Below are 21052 nucleotides of genomic sequence, written 5' to 3'. Positions count from 1 at the left end.
TATCTAAATCCCCAAACCCTCGATTTGTTTACCGTCTTCTAGATCTACTATATTAAGTGTAATGTGGTACATCCCAGTCACATACTCTGACCTACACAGTGAAATACACAATGTTACATTGCTATTGACTTAGTACTTAGGAAATTTGATTTTATGTGTAGTAAAAAGAATTCTATTCTCCTACTAATTTAGAGTTTAAAAAAAAAATTTGGTAATTAGCTGGTATTTATTGTTTAATTAAGCCAGTAGAACTCAAAAGGATGCTTTCATAGGTGTCAGCTCCAAAGCATAACTTCACAGGGGAAAAAGACCATATTAAAATAATTGGGAAATTATCTGTCTTAATAGATTGCACTGATTTCTATAGCCAGTAAGCAGTGCCCCGTGAAGTTGAATGGTAATCACAACTTTGACAGTAGATAAATACAAATAGTAACTTTCATCCTTATTTATAAAATGCTAAGAAATTGGTCTTCCATGAACAAATTTTTGAAGTGGGGGCCTTGTGGTGGATGGTATCAAATAAATCTAATTAGTTGCACGTAATGTATAACAAGCACACCTTTCAACCTAATCATATGTGGGCACAAATATTTTTGCTACCTGTCAGTGACAAGAACTCAGGCTATCGCACCCTTTATGTTACAGTTACTTACAGGTTTAACCAGACACATTAAAGGACAGTGACATGTTTGGAACAGGAACTGCCACACCACACAATGTCACAGGGAAGACTCATTGCATCTTTCTACATTACAATCATTCTGACTAATCATCATTCTAACTAAGGTCATCCTTATACCCTGACAGTGAAACATTTCTGGCATACCGATGGAACGCTCTGAAAAACAAACAGTAATTGAGAAATTTGATGATTCCATACTAAGACAACCAAAACCATGAGGTGCCCGCACCAATAACTGGGGTAGATCAGCTGATGCTTGTTAGATAATGGCCACCACTCAGTGATGTATTATCTTTTGTGAATCATGCACAATTTCAGTCCTCCTCTCTGTGATCTTTGAAAACACAGAGAAAATAAATACAAATTAGCTATTAATGACCCTTAATGACAGAAAAAGGAGGCAACAAACCAGAAAGACCATCAAGCAGCAGGATTAAAACACTGGAAAGCTACATATCTGTTTGAAATACAGAGAAGATGTTATGAATGCTAAAAGACCATGAGTTCACTGAAAACAGAACACAATAAAGACTTTAACATGTATAAAGATGTGACCTCTGGCTTATAAAAAACCATCAACTGTTGACAGATGGGAAGTATCACTATTTAGTTTACTCTGTCTACGTACATAGACAGACGTTTAATACGTGTTAATTAACACATTTTTATTCTTTTGCCTAATCATCAGCTCTCAGTCACCTGCTCAAGACAAAATACCAGGGTCAATCAGCCTGAAGGCAGCCCTGTATGGTTGGATATGTTACTGTTGCCTTCTAACAGACCTACCTTGAAAACCCCTTCTGGACATCCAAGTGTCTCAACGAGTGTTGAGAACACCCAGGTGCTCACTGAATACACATCCAACGATTATCTGTCTTCAAGAGGTAAAAGATAAATTGCTTCCACATCACAGGATTAGTCTTGGGGGACCTACCAGAGTACTAAATTAAGCCACTTGTATTGCAGCAGACTAAAAATAGTCCTGAAACACACAGCTCCCAGTCTCTCACCTTTACCAAAATAGTCAAGCCTCACTATTCACCTCAGCACTTTTTAATCATATACATACGTGTATAGAATCCACAGTATGTTCTAAATCTAGGAGATGTCATCTATGCTTTGCTTACCTTTATATTACCAACATAAGCAAAATTTGGCTAAAATGATCCATTAAGAAGGCAGCATCTTGGTGCTAATGATCCAAATGTCTTCAATGCAAGAACAAAAAAAATGGCAAAAGGAAAACCTCAAAACTTACTCCATGTGCACTACCATCCAGAATACACAACTTAGAGGTATTTCCACATTGACTTACAGAAATCAACCAGTTGACCATATGGACATTTTGATTTTAGAAAGCCTTTAGGCCATACATTTCCTATTCACTTGCCTCTTCACATTGGGAAATTACTCCATAATAGTATTCTAAAAGAATTATATTCCCACCTTACAGAACAGCAAAAGATATCTGAAAGAAAGAAATTTCAGACAAGTTTCAGTTCCCACAAGACACACACCACTTACAGAATACATAAAAAAACCCTGTAATTTCAGGTTTACATCCTTTAGAGATCATTATCAAGTAATTCAATAGCTCAACAAAATTATCAGCTTTTTATCCGTGTTAATGCCTATGTACCTAGTATCTTCAATTTCTCAATGAATTCAGAAGCTTAATAGCATGATTGTTAACTTTTAATTCTTTAGACAGCTTTTTAATGCATCTTTCTCCCAAGAACCTTTACTCATTTAGGTAACAGATCAAGCCTTACTCCATGTATATATGGCAGAAATTCTTGCAATGGCAGCCATTCTGCTCAAAGCAACTCCTAAGAGCACTACAGGTGAAAAAACTATCAATCAAATTAAAGTTGCAATCTCAAAAGGAGATAAAGAATATTTTCGGGGGTGTCAGCAAAAAAGGAAGAAAAAAAAACAGTTTTGCACATAAAACAAACAGGCATGGGGAGGGAAGCATTTTCTGTAACTACATCATCCTTGCAGGTCAGCACGACACGTAACTGGCACTAGGCCACGAATCAGACCATGGTTTGTCAGTTTACACTGTCACAGAAAACCCCCACATTGTATTTCATATAGAGAAATTTGAGAGAAAGTACATTTAGGAAGTAATGTAATATGTACTGGCTATGGTTGTACTGAAAGATGGAGGGAACACCTCTTTAATACAGACTTAAAAATTATTTTACAAATAAGGCCATAAATTTTGCTTATAACTACATCTTTGTTTATGGTGGGTTTTTATTTATTTAAACAAATACACAGTTATTCCTGGAACTCTGCTGGAAGCTTTCAGGATATTAAAGTATAGGTGCATATTCTACTTAATACTCAGCACAAACTTCCCTAGTAAGTAGCTAATTTGTTTTCCATCCCTTACTCCAGATTATTAATATTCTTTTTTTTCCCTTCCCACCTTCACTTGGGTCACAAATTCCCAGCTAAACTGCATGACCTTACTTCAGCCAAGGCCCCACGTTACAATGCTCTGCTTCCTCGCAGTAATTAGATACGGGGCTTCCTTTACCAATATTGAGAAAGCTTCCAGAAAACAAAGCTATGGCTACAAATAACACACCAGAAGGCAAAAGATATTGTTTTAAAACCATCCTGCATAGAATCATAAAACACAGACCAAGAAGTGACAAGTGATTGGCCTCCAACTCATCCTCAGTGTATTTTATGTCCATATATTGTTACACAGGAAAAATAAGCCACACTTTAGGACAATTTCCACAACAGATAATCTTAACAGTTCATTTAGCAAAAAGTTACTGTAAAATCCACAGAATGGGCTATTTAATCATGTTTTGAATAAACAGCTTCAAATTAAATATATTTTTCTAGTACCTAAAAAAATTCCCTTGCAAAAAAAGGAGTTGCAAAAAAATACTTGAGGAAGAGTATCTTCTGAGGGTTATTTTTTCTGTTTAGACTGAAAAGAAAGCTTTCACCAATGTCACATCTTTTTACCTATTCATACAGAATGTGTTTTATTCCAGGAAAACAGATTTTTATTTGTTTAAAAACAAACAAAACCCACATTTCGGTTCAACGCAGATTCTTTTTTCAGTTCAACTTCTGAATTCCTTTTTCATCAAATTCATAGGAAAAAAACACTCTCTGTAAGAGAATTATAGATCAAGACTACTTCATGAATGTATTCATATTTCACGCTAATTAGTCTTTGTACACAATCCCTTTCCCTGGTGTGCCTAGTACATGTGTCTCTGTCCTCAAGTGCTCGTTAAATGTGCTATAGTTTATTTGAGCACTGCATCACTGCGACCGAAATAGACATTTCAGAATACAAAACTGGCTTTCTTCCTCTGCTATATTTTACAAAGCTGCTACAAACAAAAGCTCTATTTCCCTTCGAAAAACAAGGCATACAGTAGGTACAGAATGTACTAGTTACTAACAAAGTCATCACCCAGCAATCTGGAATTCCAGACCTGTGGAATATACGTATGTGGGTAGCACACACTCATCTGTGTATGACGAATAGGGATCCTTACTCTCTTCTAATGGGGCCTCTGAGACAAACGCCTTTGAGACTTCACCTCCTCTTGACTTTTCTTTACAATCAGAACGGACTCTTCCACCTTTCCCCTTCAAGATTTTCATTTTTAATATTCTAAGAACTAAGGTTTAACCAATTAATACATGAATTCTGTAAGTTACCACCTAAAATTTACAACATTTAAACTAAGACAGCTCAGTCACAACATGGTTAAAACACATACAGAGACCTTTAAGACAATACACGGCTTTTCCCACTTCAATTTTTTCCTTCCAAGCCTTTAACATAAAACACTACAAGTTCACCACAACCCCAATACCAGCCACTTTCTGAATATCAGTTATTAGCATTTCCAAAATCAGGTTTTTACGAATGAAATAATACAGAAGAGGCTCATTAATTTATTACAGGTTTTGAATTACCAAGCAGTTCTCAAAGTTTACTGAAGGTATACCAAAAAATACCTAAAATTACTTAAGTAGTAAAACTATTATGGTTTATTTAAGGAGAAAGACTATAATAGTAAAACCATCATACTTCAGAAAAAAAAAAATCCTCTTTTAAATTCTACTGCTGAAGCTGAGCAGCACAGTTTTATTAATATTCTTCAGAAATATCTTGACATCCACAGATTTCTTAACCAAAGATGGTCTTCCAGCAAGCATATACACACATGGGACATCCTCTAGAATCTCAGTTTCACGCTTAGCACTAAACCAGACAGATAATCAGTGTGTATCTATAGAAGTAATACAGTCATGAAGTAACTAGCAGCATTTCTTCTTCTGTATCCTTGCTCCTCAAGTCTCCAGTGGGGAAGATTAGCCTGTCCCAGTACCATTTCAAAGGGGTTAAGCAGTGCTAATTGAACTGTAACTGAAGGAATCGCCTCCATATTAGAACATTTGACCTGGATTCAGAATAGTTATAATGTTGATTTTGAAAATGATTTCTATAGGACTTGTAAAGAATACATTACAATATACCTTAAATCAATCAATGAGTAAAGCTAACAACTTTCAAATATCTCAGACCTCAAACTATTTCCCATCTGTCTCTTAATCTGAATTTAACTTAATTCACATACAAACTATTTCTATTTGCTTTTCGAAAGCTACAATACTTTATGTAACACTAACCAAGATAATATCCAAACTACTCAAACCGAATCCTTCTGATACAAAAACAACACTGAAAAAATACTAACTATTGCATATGTAAAGAAAGCAAGTTCCAGGAATAACAAATAGGAGACTTGGGAAAAGTGCATCTATCTGACATGCCCCTCATTAATTTTTTTCCTTATGAATATACCACAAAGCATTTAAAACCAGAGTGCTAACAGAGACATAATTAAAATGTACTACAGACCAAGATCTCCAGTAAAATTCCTGCATCTGTTCAACCCTACGACATGATTATTCTGAAAGCATTATTTATGTAAGATTTTACAGGAAAACAAGACAACACACAAAAAAATAACACAACTGAGATCGACCCTAACATCTGAGAAAATCTATGTAGATATTTTTACCTGGGATATTCTTCATTCACTGTCACAGGATGAAAACAACTCTACAGTACCAAGCAGGGGGAAAAAAAATTCAAACTTCCTGTATGTTTCAAAGTAAAGTCTTCGCAAAGTATGGTGTTCCCTCACATTAGTCCACCACAGAAAAAACTTGTGGTCAAAATATTATCATTGAAGTAATTTACGGAAAGAAAACCTTCCTTTGTTCCCAGTAATATTCACAATAATGCCTTTCATCATACAACATTGTGTTTTATCATAAAGAATTAGTGTTAAATATGATCAACAGAGAACTGTCAGGCACTCCTAAAGTGAGTAAAAGACTTCTTTTGTTGCAGTGTTTTTTAAATCCAAATTAGGGGGTGAATATTCAGCTTCTGATCTACTTCTAGCAAATCAGTGGTATAATTGCTAGTAGGTCATACCAACAGTACATCTATTTTACTTAGCATGGTTTTTCAATGTATTATTTGTGACTCATTGTTACAAATTACCTTGCACATAGAAAAGGGATTATTTAACTTATTGAAAGGTAAATGTGTTGAAGTGATACTTGAAATGAAATATGAAGAACTAAAATTTGAAAACATTGCCTCCTAATTTGAAGTTTTGTTTGTTTTGGTCCCTTCGGAACGCTACTCTTATTTTAGCCCTTTTGTACTATGACAAATGAAATGGGTACCGATGCTCTTGAAATAAAAGCTACACGCTCCCTCCGCCAGGAGCAGGCGCTACGAACAGTTACCATTTGCACAGTGCCTTCCTCACATGAAAAATATTAGACAGGAACATCCATAGAAGTAATTCTTGGGAGGCCTCATCTGGGATTCTCCTGAACAATAGCCCAGCTGCAGCAAAACTACATGCATCTTTCCTAAGGTCAGTTTGGAAACCCCACTTGCCTGTGTAACTACTGAAAGCTTATAAATAAAGTATAACTTTTAAGGAGTTAACTTCAGCAGTTAGGCCTTAGTACCTGATGCAAAACTGAACACAAAGAACAGATGTGCCTCCCCCTTCTTGTTTCTCTTGATACTTTAAACGCAGCAAGACTGGGTATGGTTATCTGCTGCAAATTGCCCCTGACAATTCTGGGCAGAAAAGCCCTTATTTCATTGGTTATACACAAATATTTTATACAAATTTTTTTCCCCTTAATCAAGCACTTATGTGATCATTGTTTAAATAATTCTAAGATCATTTAAGAACAAAAAAACCCCCCATATATACATATATATAAATATAAAAATACAAGTATAGACACAGACAGATATAAATCTATATTAAGTGGTAATCATTTCCGGTATCAGTTTATTTAAATGATGCAAAGCTTCGTCCATCCCTGAGTTCAACAGTTTACCCATTGGTTAAATCCAGTTGACAGAGAAAGGAAAAGATGAAAAATGGCAAACTAATTTTCTTCTATATGGTACTTGAATTTATTCTGTTGTTGAAAAAGAACAACAATTTCAAATACAATGAAAGATGTAAACAAACCAGCCTACTTCACTTCTATGTGAAACTGAGATATGAAGACAGATTACCAAAGCAGGCAATCTAATTAAGTGGAATTCCTGTAAGATGCAAAAACATTTGGTTCCCCTATGCTGCAAAGCAGTATCTTCCTTTGCTTTGAATTCATACACTTCTGAAAAGAGGGCGAGGAGGGAAGGGAAACAAACATACACATGCAGAATTAGTCAGAAGACCAAGGGAGCCACCTGCAGTTAGCAATCCAGAAACAAATACATTATCCATTTGTGGATTTTTCTTTCATTTTCTTTCACCAAAGCAATGCATATAGTTGAACCAGAGCAACATTCGTGTGCTTAATACTAGAGATTCCTGCATTCAGCTGACACTTCTGCCTCACCCTTAGAAATACAGCTGTGTTACAGGAACTTTCAACGAAATTGACTCCACTTAAGGCTTGTAAAAGTTTAAGTTCACTGAGGAATTTGATCTGAGCTTCTTAGCATATCAAATTCAGATCCATTTTTTAGAAGTACTAATCCCTTTTCCTTTTCTTTATAAGTACCAAATGTAAATGAATACAATCAGTTTTTCTTCAGGGATAATGGTGCACCAGCCTCATTCTTTGGCTGCTACTTATCTCTTTACTAAGAAATAGCTGAAAATGACTATAAACACAACTTTTTCCCCCCACTAAAAATGTTTCATTGAGTCAAGCAAAAGGCAAGGGCTGATGAAGAATGATGTGTATTTCATATTGCCATTTATCAGTCAAGAACAACAGTGAATATAAGCTTTGTGATATTGACAGAGAAACCCTACACAGACATAGAACCAACCTTGAAATATTACATCAGTTGTATAGCACAATAAAAACTTTAAAATTGCATTTAATGCAAGCAAAACTAACTATTTCAATGAGAACGTTTGAAGCTAAAACACTCATTCTGATCAAATAAAAAGCATTATCTGCTTCAGCAGACTAACTGGTCACAGAAAATGTTAAAAATAATAAAACTGATGATAGAAATACATACCTGTTACCTAGGTGGGCCCGGGGAAGGAATAAAAAGTCAACTGAATCAACAGTATCTACTGATTTACATCTCAACTAGCCTGTTTTACTTTCTTCCTCCCCCTCCTCAGTATCTGGCAGAGGTGTAAACAGAAGTTTGAAAAAAAAAAACACCATATAATACACTACCCTTTAAGAACAGGTGGTTTCACAGAATACTTACATGCTATTTTCTTCAAGAGATCAAAAAATCAGATGTTGAACACAGAAGACAGCTTTAAAATGCCCTTCCTGATTTGGTATATTTAGCCAATTCGGTAGTCAGTTCTACATTACCTCCTTGCTTAAAGGTACCTTGCACAATTTAAATTAGAAGGTTCAATAAGGTTCAAAAGACACAAACTACTATGAACGTGCAATGGCTCAACAACTAGCAGCAAAAGGGCCTCAAAGGAAACTCACTCCAGACTGCACATGGGTATCCACATGGAACATAACATGAACATCTTCTGCATGATGTTAACGATGGAGACTACACTATTTACTTGCACATGGATATTACAGATTTAACACATTAATAGTATCAACAAAATGTATTCAAACCAAAAGGGTTTTTTTTAATTAAAGTCTGATATAAGCATATTGAGAACATTGCATCTTCCTGGTTTAAATGATCTAATTTGTTCCACACATGCGAAGAAATTAAATAGACAGTTACGTCTTTCATACAGCTGTACTAAAGAACCTCTTTGGGAGGAAAAATAATGTCACATACTGAAGTAGGTAAGCTGTTAAAACGTACAGGCATGTTTTCTTAACAATGGAAAATACAAATTTAAGTTCTCGTAAGGTGATCTGGTGGATGCAGCAAGAAGGGAATATAAAAGCTAAAGTGGGTGGGAATAGCAGCCCACCTACATTCTGACCTTTAATTCCCTACTCCAAGAAAGCTGACATTTAGACCCCAAATGACACGTATCCACAGAATGTACGAGGCAATCAAAAGACTATTGCAGCTCAAGTTTTAATAATTCACCTTAATTAGAATGTAGTCATCAAGCACTTTAAGGCAAGGAAGAATAAGGTACAGAAAATTTAGCAGAACTGAAGGAAGTCTTGATAAGCTACCCCAATTAACAAATGCAAACAGAAGATGCTAGTCAATGATCTACTAAGAAAAACAATTGGCATAATCTTTTATATGGTATTTTACCAGCAGGCTAGAACAACCCCAAGCAGACTTAGAAGGAGCAAAGTCTCCACCGTAAGACCATACAACTTGTGGTGAAAACCACGGGATGACCTGATGACTTGTTGCAACACCATTTGAGCTTCATTCTTCATGGGAACATAGGATGGGTGAGCATAACATCAGAAAAAAGCAGGGGTGGATGGTACCTTAATGTTTGAGTGTTAGTATCAACATAACTGGAATAATGGTGTTTGTTCTACTTCGATTAGACTTAACACTTAATTAAAGTACAATTAGGTGTTGAGGTCTCCATATAAGATTTGCATACTTTTTACACACGTAAACACTGAGTGCAACACCTGCACACATTTACCACACCACCTAAGTACAGTCACAGCCAGGATTCCACCTTCATCTATTTTTAGAGACAGTCTAGAGCTAGTTCTGATGAATTTTAAAAGAATATTTACCTTTTGTTTACAATAAACTCATTTGGATAAGCATTGTTATCTGCTTACACTTCTGCATAGGTACAGTTTCCTGAACTGTTTCTAGTCTAAACTTTATAGCCTAAAAAAGAAACTTTATCACCTTCAAATAAGCATTATTAATAATGTTGACAAAAGAGGATGATGATATCACCACTGTAGTTAGACTTATTTAAATGTCACCTTTTTCTTAACATCATTGTGTCATCCTCTGAAGCCATGTCATCTCCCTGGACTGTTCTTCAGCTTTTTTGGTATGTTTGTTATGTTCTTTCTTAAATTTTTACTATGACCCTTCCATACTTCTTGCAGTTGCCTATTTCAACCCTCTTCCTCCTCAACCAACAAAACAAGTTTAGATACTAAAATCCTGGCACTGACCCAGAACATGAACAAGTTAAAACTAAATTTTAGTTAATCCTATCAACGTTTTTCTAATTTTCCATTATTAGTAATATTTTAAAACTGAGCTACAGGTAAGCCCTAAAAGTTGTTCAGAGAGGAAGATATCACAGGTAGGACTGGACAGCCACCTAAGTTTTCAGGTAGTAATTACTGAAACAAGACCATATTAAAATATTTAATATATTTTATATTATGTATATATTACATTACACATATAAAAATTAAAAACTATTTTGTTCATGTTTTGTTTAATTATAGTGTACATGCAAGTTTGTATTTTCTCTTGTCCTTTCTCACTCAAACTCCCATAATGTGAAAAATACAATTCAGTTATTAAAACCTTACTCCAATTTTAAAAACATATCAAAATGATCACTGAATTATATTTTAAAAGTCTAATCATAACGAAGCAACAGAAGCCTGATTGAGAAGTCTTCCCTTGAGGTAAGTTCGATGGATAATGAATTCTGCACTGGAACAATCCCAATAGTTACAGACTATTATGTACTAATTACTACCTTTACAGATCTACTGTACACATAATTAATTTCTTCAGAGCACCACTATCATTCTTGACTGGCAAAACACACAACCTAAATTACAAGAGCCAGAAATTAACATGATCCTTTAGGGAGAAGGCATTAACTTGCTTTGTAGTGTTTAGCAATTAGACTATCAATCAAAGAGTGAGGAGTGATTTTGATAGCAGCAGGCCAGATACACGGAGCATTGTCACATTATTACTAAGTTATCTGAGGTTGCGAGCATATGATGTATCACTACTTATCTACAGAGCCCTAACATTGTAATCCTTTACTTTTACCTGCTACAAGACACTTTATCATACAGTTAGATACGTATTTAATATTCACAAAATTAAACACCAACATAAGGAGTTTTTGAGATCATATTCCACAAAGCACCGCAGACATCACACTGCTACTGATGGAGTTCTTTTCCCTTACACCGGTAGCCAAAAATATAACTTGATGTCAGTTTGGGGGACAAAAGCAAAATTTAGAAAAAGAATGTTCTAGCTGCCCAACGTAATATGACCTGCTTATATTATTTGAAAGATTTACTACTAAGTAGGTTCTTGCCAAGAACACTAACGTCTTAAACACTTCATTCTAGTTGGGGATTTTTTTTAAGGTATTCTACAGAAATATCAACATACACACACCCCTCAACCCCGCCAATAAGCAGTAGCCCAAGACATCAAGAAGGCGGCATTCTTAGCTGACAACGCACCTCGTTATTTCACTGTGTATTAACAGCAGTTAATGAATTAAGATCACATAATAGATTCACAAGGACAAGTTACATTGATCTGATCACTTGGATCTCCTCTCCTCAGTTCTTAAGAAATACTGCAGGGCTCATACTAAATAATCCAGCTAAGGAGGATTCTTGATTTTATTTGACATAATCTTTATACTCCGTAAACTGGAAAGGACTTTTTTTAAATTAAGAACACATTTATGTGACCCCAGAAATCTTAAAATTGATCACACGTTTTAAAAAAGAATAAACCTCACTATGTAAAGGTTATCCTCTTTTTAAAAAAAAAAAAAAAAAACCGACAACAACAAAAAAAACCAAACTTTCTTGTAGAGACTGTTGCTTGCAGGTAAGATTTAACTGTTTTAAAATTAAGAAGATAATGTTGAGCTAACAATACCTCAATAGAATTCCTTCCTCTTGCTATTTAAATATGAAAACACAAATCAATCCGTGATAAGATTATTTCACAAACCAAATGCTACTGAGCCTGAAATTTTCAAGTAGTGACAAAAACCGTAAAAGGATGATGCATGTTCTCACCAACAAAATCACTGCTTTCACTTTTAAGCAAAGCATGATTCACAAAATAAATTTCTGGATGATATCAGATCCTCTTTTAGAATTAACCGGGTCAATAGAAAACAAGTAGCTGATCCGAAATTCATATCATCTTCACTCTTTTCCTCTGTGCAGCTACAGAAGGAAATATGCATCTACATGTTCCATTGCTACCACAACGCAATAACCGTCCCACGCCTTAATACCACTCAACTCATTAACGACCACCACAGTTGCCCATTCCTTGAAATACCATTTACTTGCCAACATGGTCTGCGAGATTATATACGTTGTTTCCACCTCCACACCTGGAAGCACAATTCCAAGCTCAAAGCACTCATCTAAGACCTTTAATGACAATTTGAACCCCTGAAGTCCATTCATCAGAGGCCCTGAAAAGATATTCGGATCATCTTTATTTCTGTGGAAGAAAAATGGAGAAAATCCATCCAGGCTGTACTGAGACAGCGATAATGAGATCTCACCTAACTTAGTTGAAATCCCAAGACATCAAAGTCCTGTAAAGTTTGGAAGGGAATATTTTTTAATGTTTCCATTGCTCCCTGTGCAACAGATGTTTTCATAAATGTGCTCAGTAACTGAATTCTCTGACCAAATGCTGCAGTTTGACTGTTAGTACTGATTTGAACCTAATGAAATACATTCTACATAGAATCATCTAGGTTGGAAGGGACCTTTAAGATCAATCCAACCATCAAAAACCTGCAGCACATGGTATTCCCAGGCAGTCTCCATCCAAGTGTTACGAGGGCCCAACCCTGCTTAGCTTCCAAGATCAGATGAGATCAGGGGTTCTCTGGGGGTTATGGCCATAATACTGATACCCCACATATTCGTGGGGCACCAGTATTAGATATCTAATGTTACAGTAGCAAGACTTAACCTTATGGATAATTTTTAAAAGAAAATTTGGATCTAAGTACATTTGAAGTAAAATTATTTTACTAGTCAGAGAACATTCCTTTTTGTTCCTGGTGCTCTGTGATTGAACATTCTTAGGTTTTACAAGCAGTAAACTGAAGAATGGAGTAATTCCTTGACTAAGGAAAACAGTTAAACTGTGTTTCAGAAGCATATTATTATTACTTTCCCCTTCAGCCCTCCGTTTTGGTTTCCAGAAGTACCACTTAGCTGCATCTTCGGCTGCCTGCCTCAAAAACAGGTGGTACTCAGATAGCAAGGCAGCACATAGTTTAGTGACAACCAAAATTAAGTTATTCTTGGAGTATGTTAAAACAAAACTATATTAAATGAGGAAAAATCCCAAAGTTTCATTCTCATTGTGCCAGAGAATTATGAATAGAATTCAGGGGTTTAATCCCATTTGAGTGCTGCAACCTATATGGAATCACAAATTCTTAAGTGTGTATACTATCAATTGTTTTAATTCAGTTACTATTCCCACTGGCATTCCAAAATGCCATGAAATACAAGACAGTAAACACTAAGTCATCAAAATTGCTTTTGGCAATTGTCAGTTTTCTTCCACTCATCCATTTATGTTTTACATGCTGACTGTGCTCTCCAGAGAACATAAAAGGAACTTCTATTTGTCTTTCCATGATTCTCCTTTGATATATTAGGAGACCACACCAAGAAATGGGGCTAAAGCAGAAGAGAAATTTTATCATAGATTATGCTTGAAATAAGTACTTTGGGGAATAATGAGCTGCCTCTGGCAGTTGAGGCAAAAGGTGAGGAAGAACGGCGAGTATCATTTCATGTTTCCCTTTGCAGATAGCAGTTGCAGAAAAAAGTTGCTTGTGGAATGCAATTATTTGAGCCTGTGCTGCAACTAAATGCTCCAAGACTCTTCTTGACTTCTAGTAGGTTTTCAAGTTTCAAGAAAAATTTCAACTCAAGGAAAGCCAAGACTGACTTTCTCTACTAGTCAGCCAAATCAGATTTGAATGTCCTGGGTAGCATTTTGAACAGTAGTAGCATTTCGCTACATAGCAGCATCTTGAACAGTCTTTCCATCCTCTGTTACAGCATGCTATTTTTCTACAACCCTTAACTGAGGACAACATAAGGAAGAACAGGAAAAATATGTGCAAGGCTATCACCACAGTAAGCTATTTGGAGAATTTCTGTTGTTCATACTTTTCAAACTGTGCAACTATGTCAACAAGAACTTTCTCTCATATGAAACCAACAGCGATGTCAAAATTTGAAGAGGGTTTTTTCAGCATTTTTAATGAAGAAGCTTTTCAGGAATTCAGAAACATTTCTTCAGATTTCTAATGAAAGAATTCAGCTCAAGGCAGAAGCTTGTTGTTTTCATTAAGAAGGGTCTCACTCCACTATAAGCGTTATCTGCTGCTAGAGGTTCCTTCCCTTAAAGGATTTTCCTGTCTTGCTGTCACACTAAAGCCAGGATGAACTCCACATCATTTCACCCTCACTGCAATGCTATGAGCCAAGAATCTATCAGACTTTGGTATGGGAAGAAGTACTCAATTACTGCAGATGATGCTTTTGTACTACTGCATGTAGTATCTGACCGTTTAGAACACAAAGTGGGAACCACTGTAGAAGCAGAATACTAATGGCTCAGATTCAGTGACTACTGAAAAAAGCAAGACCTCTGAGTGAAAGAGCTGCATATTTATCTTGTGAAAAACAGCTATGACTAACTCTTTGACAGGATTTCAAAAGAGCACAGAAGATATTTTCAGAAATAACTCAAGGAATCTACTCACAAAGTAGTAGTGAAGTGCTCACAAAAGTTAAGGTCCTCTGAGAGACCTTTCTTAACCCGAGTTAACTTTCATACACTGTATTAGTATAAATTGCAGGTTTTACTCCTGAAATTCAGACAACAGTCAGGATACCAAAAACTTCTATGTGCAATACAACTTAATTTTGAAGTTATAAAATCTTCAGGTAATTGATAGAAGTGAGAGCATTCTAGTGGTTCAAGTTAAAACAGAAGACTCCCTCTGGTTAAAATACAAAGCACCATATGAACTGTTAATTCTCAAAGCCCAAAAGTTACAATAAAATAAACCAGCAGCACAAAACTGCTTACAGTCAGTATACACATTCACTTCAAAATCCTAAGTGTGTGTTTGCTTATTCAGACTTGGCCTACGAACACTTGATATATCTGGCTCCATCCACCTTCAAGAACTGCACATGCCTGAAGTGTATCATATTCTAACTGGTTTGTAAACCGACAAAAGATTTGTAGCTAGATCAGGAATTAATTCTTTCAGTATCTACCACTTCTTGGACCTCCCCATTAGCTCCTAAGTTATTATTGAATGGTACTTCAGCAGTACTTGCTTCTTTTCAGTGCCTGAAACAAATTACCAGTAAATGGCCACATATGAAATACTTAGCAATTGACCATTAACCATGGATAATAACGAAAAGGCTTGAAGAGGCTGTCTGCAGCTTCAGGAGTACTCAAAGACCATCTGAAATCCATGAAGAGCTGAGGATAGTACTACAGTATGAAAATCATAACCAATATTCAGTTGCTAGTAACTGCATTGCCAACTCAAGATATAAATATTACCATCATTTCTCCAATTGAAGGAATTAAGTGGTTGAGAAATTAATGATTTTTTTTCATCTATAGCAGAAGAGACATGACATACTGAGCAACCTCACTTACACTTGACAGCAAACTCCAGCATAGATTTTATTCTTACCACATTGCTCTCTCTAGGAGTCGAACAGCCCCATTTCACAGTGTGTTCCAACAAAAATCTGTAGATTATCTGAGACTTTCCCGTGGTATTATGTAAAATGCTTTAAGTTTGTGCTCAGCCATTCAAGCCTTTTTAAACTAAGTTACATCATTCACTAATGACAGCAACAATGCAGTTTAACTGCATATAACTGGGGGGGGGGAGGGGGGGGAAGGAGGGGAGGGGAGGAGATGCTTCTTAGATTACCCCACACAAACTTAAATATTGGTTAAAGGAGTATATTTAAAAGACTTCTTTCTTAAGTGACAGCTGCAAATAGTATTAAAAAAGAAAAGAGAAAGCAAAGAGTAAAGACACAAACAAGAACTCTGAAAGGAACGATGGTTTCAATCCAGATATTCCAGGATCACAACAGTAGGCATGGTATAGGGTTGTGATTTTTTGATTCAACTGCATAGTGCAATTGCTGCATTCTAAGTCTGACTTGTACTTGTAGAGGATTTTCATTTAGCAGAGTGATACAAGCAAGTCAATTTTTGTTACCTATCAAACCCTCCATGCATGGACTATCTGAAAGAACCTGACAACTTACAGTTCCTGCAGCTAAGAATATTAATGCAGATGAGCAGGATCTTAGGATTAAATTTTAAATTTAATTATAATTTAATTTGGAGAAAACTCACATCCGTATGCAACATACCTTGCTGTTTTAAAAGGTATTACAAACTGTTCCTCCCCTCATGCTGTAAAGTGAGGGAGGACCAATTCTTGTGAGAGACTGCTATGCTTAGTAAAAAAATATGTTTTAAATCATCTTCCTGCTACAAAATCATTTATGAATTCCATGTTATTGCATAAAGCATAAAAGAGACTGTCATTGCAGTTTTAAAACTTAATAAAAGCATAACACAAAAGTAAAAGAGAAATGTACCTTTCATTTGGGTTCCAAAAGTAACTGCCAATTTTGCAAACAGTTCTGGGTCTTCAAATTTATCTTCTTCAGCTTTTACCCAAAAGCTGTTTTCTGCTATCTCTTGAGGCTCAATCTGAAATAAAAATGGCATCTCCAAGGTTAATAACTAATATTTTCAATAACCAAGTTAAAGCCAGCACTACTAGACTTCTGTGATAATTGGAATGGATTAAGTTTAGGTATGTTCCAGCTATTATGTTGTCGTAAAGATGCTTCCTAAAAGCAGCACTATCAGATGAACTGCCTTCTATCTACAAACTTATTTTATTATATTTCTCCCATTCACCTTTTCCAAACAGGCCTGATAACATATTAGCAGCTGGGTTTGAAAGTATTCTAGATTTCTCCTGATTCCTTTGTAGATAGTTCCCTAATTCTTCACCACTGGTACCCATCCCTGCCGCTTGAGAACTGTAGAAGGAATAGCTTTTCTTACACTGCCAGAGTACTGAATACCTTATTTGGAAATGATATGCCAATGTGGACCTTTCAGTGACTCACTATTAAGTCTGTAGGAAGAATTATCTTTTAAAGTATTAGAAACAATTTTATACTTTTTTTTTAATAGTTTCCATTTTTCAAATGTAAACACAGGTTTCATTACAGTACCTTATTTCATACTGGCTGTATTAAAAGAAGTTATTCTGCAATATAGAAGCTGAAAGCCAGTTTTACTCTCCATGTATAATTGAGAACAGCTATTTTGTTTTCAAAATATGTTACTGTTCCTGTTTTTTAAGTCTTATCAGTTCTTGTTTACAGGTTTGTTTAAATGTCAATTCATTTTCAAGAGTTGTTTAACTTCCACATGATAGGCAGGAAATGTATCAATCCTACGCTTGTCAGCCTCACTAGGATTTCTCCGCAACACGTTGGTCCCCCACCATTAGCCATATGATCAATCCATTAACGTGTAGCTGCTTTACCACCAGCTGCAGGTAAGACATTTCTAAAAACTACTTAAAACCAACACTAATGGTGAAGACAGTTACAACAAAAGGTATTAAAATTCATAATGTTTAATTTATTCCCAAAATGATGTCTCCTTAAAAGTGGTGATCAAATAGGCTTCCCTTTTTTTTCATGCTCCAGAGATCTTTGGCCCTGTTCCCAGAGCACTTAAGTAAAGTCTCCATCTGCAGTTACTTTCCATTGTCACACACAGTGTTCACATGTACGGTTTATAAATTATTTCTATAAACACATGAACACAGAATCATAGAATGGTTTGGGTGGGAAGGGACCTTAGAGATCATCGAGTTCCAACCCCCCTGCCATGGGCAGGGACACCTCCCACTAGAGCAGGTTGCTCAAAGCCCCATCCAGCCTGGCCTTGAACACTTGCAGGGACGGGGCATCCGCAGCCTCCTTGGGCAACCTGTGCCAGTGCCTCACCAATTGGCTGTAATGACAAACAGGTATTACAAACTAAAAATCTTATTTTTCTGTATGTTTACAGGATAGTAGTCTGAATATGTTTCACAGCTACAAAACTAGTGCACCAGACTCTAGAATCAGATATTACTTAACAAGGACAACTGAGTTGAGTGTAAGTTACATGTATGGCAGGAATTCTTCCCTGATTAAGTGAGATGCCTAAATAAATGAATAAGATAAAATAATTGTAGGACAGAAGCTGTCCGAACCAGCCAAAGCAGTGCTGAGTCAAAGATGAGCAGCAACTTCAGAAGAGAATGACACTGTCAATGGCATGCAAATTTTCTTCTCCCCCAGCAAAATATAACTTTGTGATGAAACCTGTATTCCATAAGGAAACAAGTCCAGATGGAAATACCCAAACAGATTCAAGGGGTTAATATAAAAATGTGGAAGTCAAAGATCATAAAGGAGGCTAACTGAAATAATAGTCACAAAACATTTTCTTTAAAGCCTAGGTGGAAATGTGTTTCTACAACATCAGAGCCCTATTTGAAAAAGAGGGAAAATAATTTTTAAAAAATCCAGAAAATTGTACGATAGAAGCTTTGAAAAGAGTAATCTTCTAAACAGAAAGAAGACAAGGATGCTCAATGGTAAATTATCTTCAACAGACAAACACTTTGTAAGTGAAGAAATTTTTATATATATAAGGGTTTTAAAGGTTACAAAATTGTATCGTTCAAATGATTCGTAAGAGTACATGAACTCAAAGGACTTATATGGCTAGATGAATTTCAAAAGGAAAAAAAACCAACCCCAAATCTCTGGATTCCAACCCTGGGTAATGCCATATTCCTCAAAGTAATACATGAGCGTCTTTTCCATTATGGTAACTCCTACATCCTTGTTTCTTTTTAATAATACAACTAAGGTACTTAAAGCAGTCCATTTTTTCTTCTAAAAATATAATACATTAGTGTGGCAGGAGATTAAAGATATTTGCAGAGATCTTTTAGGAAAACAGCAGGACTATATCATTCCTTTTAAGTTCAGAAGCATTAAAGCTAACACTTATTCTCAAAAAACTCCAATTCTTTGGAAATGCTCTGAGAATTATATGCAATAAACAAAGTAAACCCCTCACCAATTTCATTTTGCTACACTATCTACAGTTACTTGTAACAACACCCTCATCTACAATTCTCTATAACGAGCCTGCAGTTTCCAGCATGATTGTACTGTACCACTACGAGTGCACATCGATGCGTGTTAACCAAAACCAAAGATTTACAGTCTTTTTTCCACTAGATAACATACTTTTAATTCCTCTTCCCACAATAAAGAAGGTATCATATAGCCTTACATGCAGATTTTATAAAAATTACAGATAGCAAAAGTAAAGACAACTTCAAATTTATTTTAATATTTGTCGAAATTAATACCTTAAACCCATAGTGGACTATTTAGAATATCCTTCCACTTAAATATTTTGACATATTTTTAAACTACTAGTGGTAGGTACACCTTCAGAATATGTTGGCACATATCAAATATTTTGAAATCCTGTGGCAAAATACTAAAGGTAAGTTACAAACATTAATTCCTCTGATAAAAGAAACTATAAATTGACATGCCACGTGTTTCCACACAGGTTTTCCCTCAACATTCTAGATTCCTCCGTCCAAAATTTGTGGGATTAATCGTTCATGATACAGCTCTTGTTACTCCAAAGAAAGAGCTATTTCACTAATCAACACTTCAGGAATTAGAGGAACACAAAATCTCAGGTTACTTTTTGTTTAGGAAGACAATAAAGATCACTTATTTAAAAATGTCAGAGGACAGTCTAGTTCCTCTTCCAACAGTAAACTTCTGTCCTTACTAGTTCTTGAAAGGTTTTGCTTGAAGTGGTGATGATGCATATTCAGAAATGTTACAAAGCAACATATCTTCAATCCCCTGAAAATCTCCGCGGGAAAAAACAGAATGACTTCCAAACACAGCCCAGTGCTCTTCCCCTAAGACCACCCATCTTTACACAGACTCTTAAAATCTGAAATTCCATTGGGTCTGACAGGGTAATCAGTTACCTCAGAACTCGATGGACATAAAATCCTGTGTGTGAGCAATATTGCGCAAACTGATTGCAAAGGACTGTTACCGCTTTGCTATGATGTGACTCATTTCAGAGGCTTTATATTGAAACAATATTGCATCTTCAGCCAGGAGCAACATCTGCCATCCCATGTCATCCAGCTTCATCCAGGACAACATGATAACACCCAACTTTCTATAAAGATGTATACCTACATCCATATGAACTTCCCAATGGTTTTACAAGCTCTGAAACATCCTGAAAAAAAAAACTGTACTATTTCAAGAGCATGAATTAAATTATAAACAGTTGTTCAACATTAAATTGCAACTGATGGTCAGCAATGACTATCTGTAGCCACTTAACAGCTTACTTACATCAACAATTTGATTTTACTAAGCTCTTGGTACCAACACACTATGAAGATAGAATATGGTTTTCACTAGAAGTACCTGACATAGCTGGTATTACAAATATTTAGTACCTTGACAAATGAGCAGCAGATATCCAGTCAAACTACACTGAAGTCCAGGCTAGAGCTCAAACCAGATAGCATGCAATATATGAAGGTCCTCCTTTGATTTGCCTTGATGATTTGGTGATCTGTGTATTTTTTCCTGCAGCAAACCTCCATACACCTATCACATTCTATACCACTAAAACACTACCAACCACAAACTGCCTATAAGGTGCGATGGTTCAGTTTGATGATAGATGCAATTATTTATTACCCAAATTTATTTCCTTTA

The 21052-nt window shown here is 35.8% G+C and overlaps 1 protein-coding gene across 1 annotated transcript in view; it reads right to left on the bottom strand.

Moving 5' to 3' along the window:
- DIAPH2 (diaphanous related formin 2) overlaps positions 1-21052 on the bottom strand; it is a 247897-nt gene that overhangs the window by 174946 nt on the left and 51899 nt on the right. The window contains exon 18 of the mRNA XM_074147988.1: positions 16787-16901. Within this exon, the coding sequence (XP_074004089.1) occupies positions 16787-16901 (115 nt within the window). The remainder of the gene's footprint in view (positions 1-16786; positions 16902-21052) is intronic.

This window comes from Numenius arquata, chromosome 5, assembly GCF_964106895.1.
Source record: "Numenius arquata chromosome 5, bNumArq3.hap1.1, whole genome shotgun sequence".
NCBI lineage: Eukaryota > Metazoa > Chordata > Aves > Charadriiformes > Scolopacidae > Numenius > Numenius arquata.
Note: the sequence above shows the minus strand (reverse complement) of the source record. Positions and strands in the feature narration are given on the sequence as shown.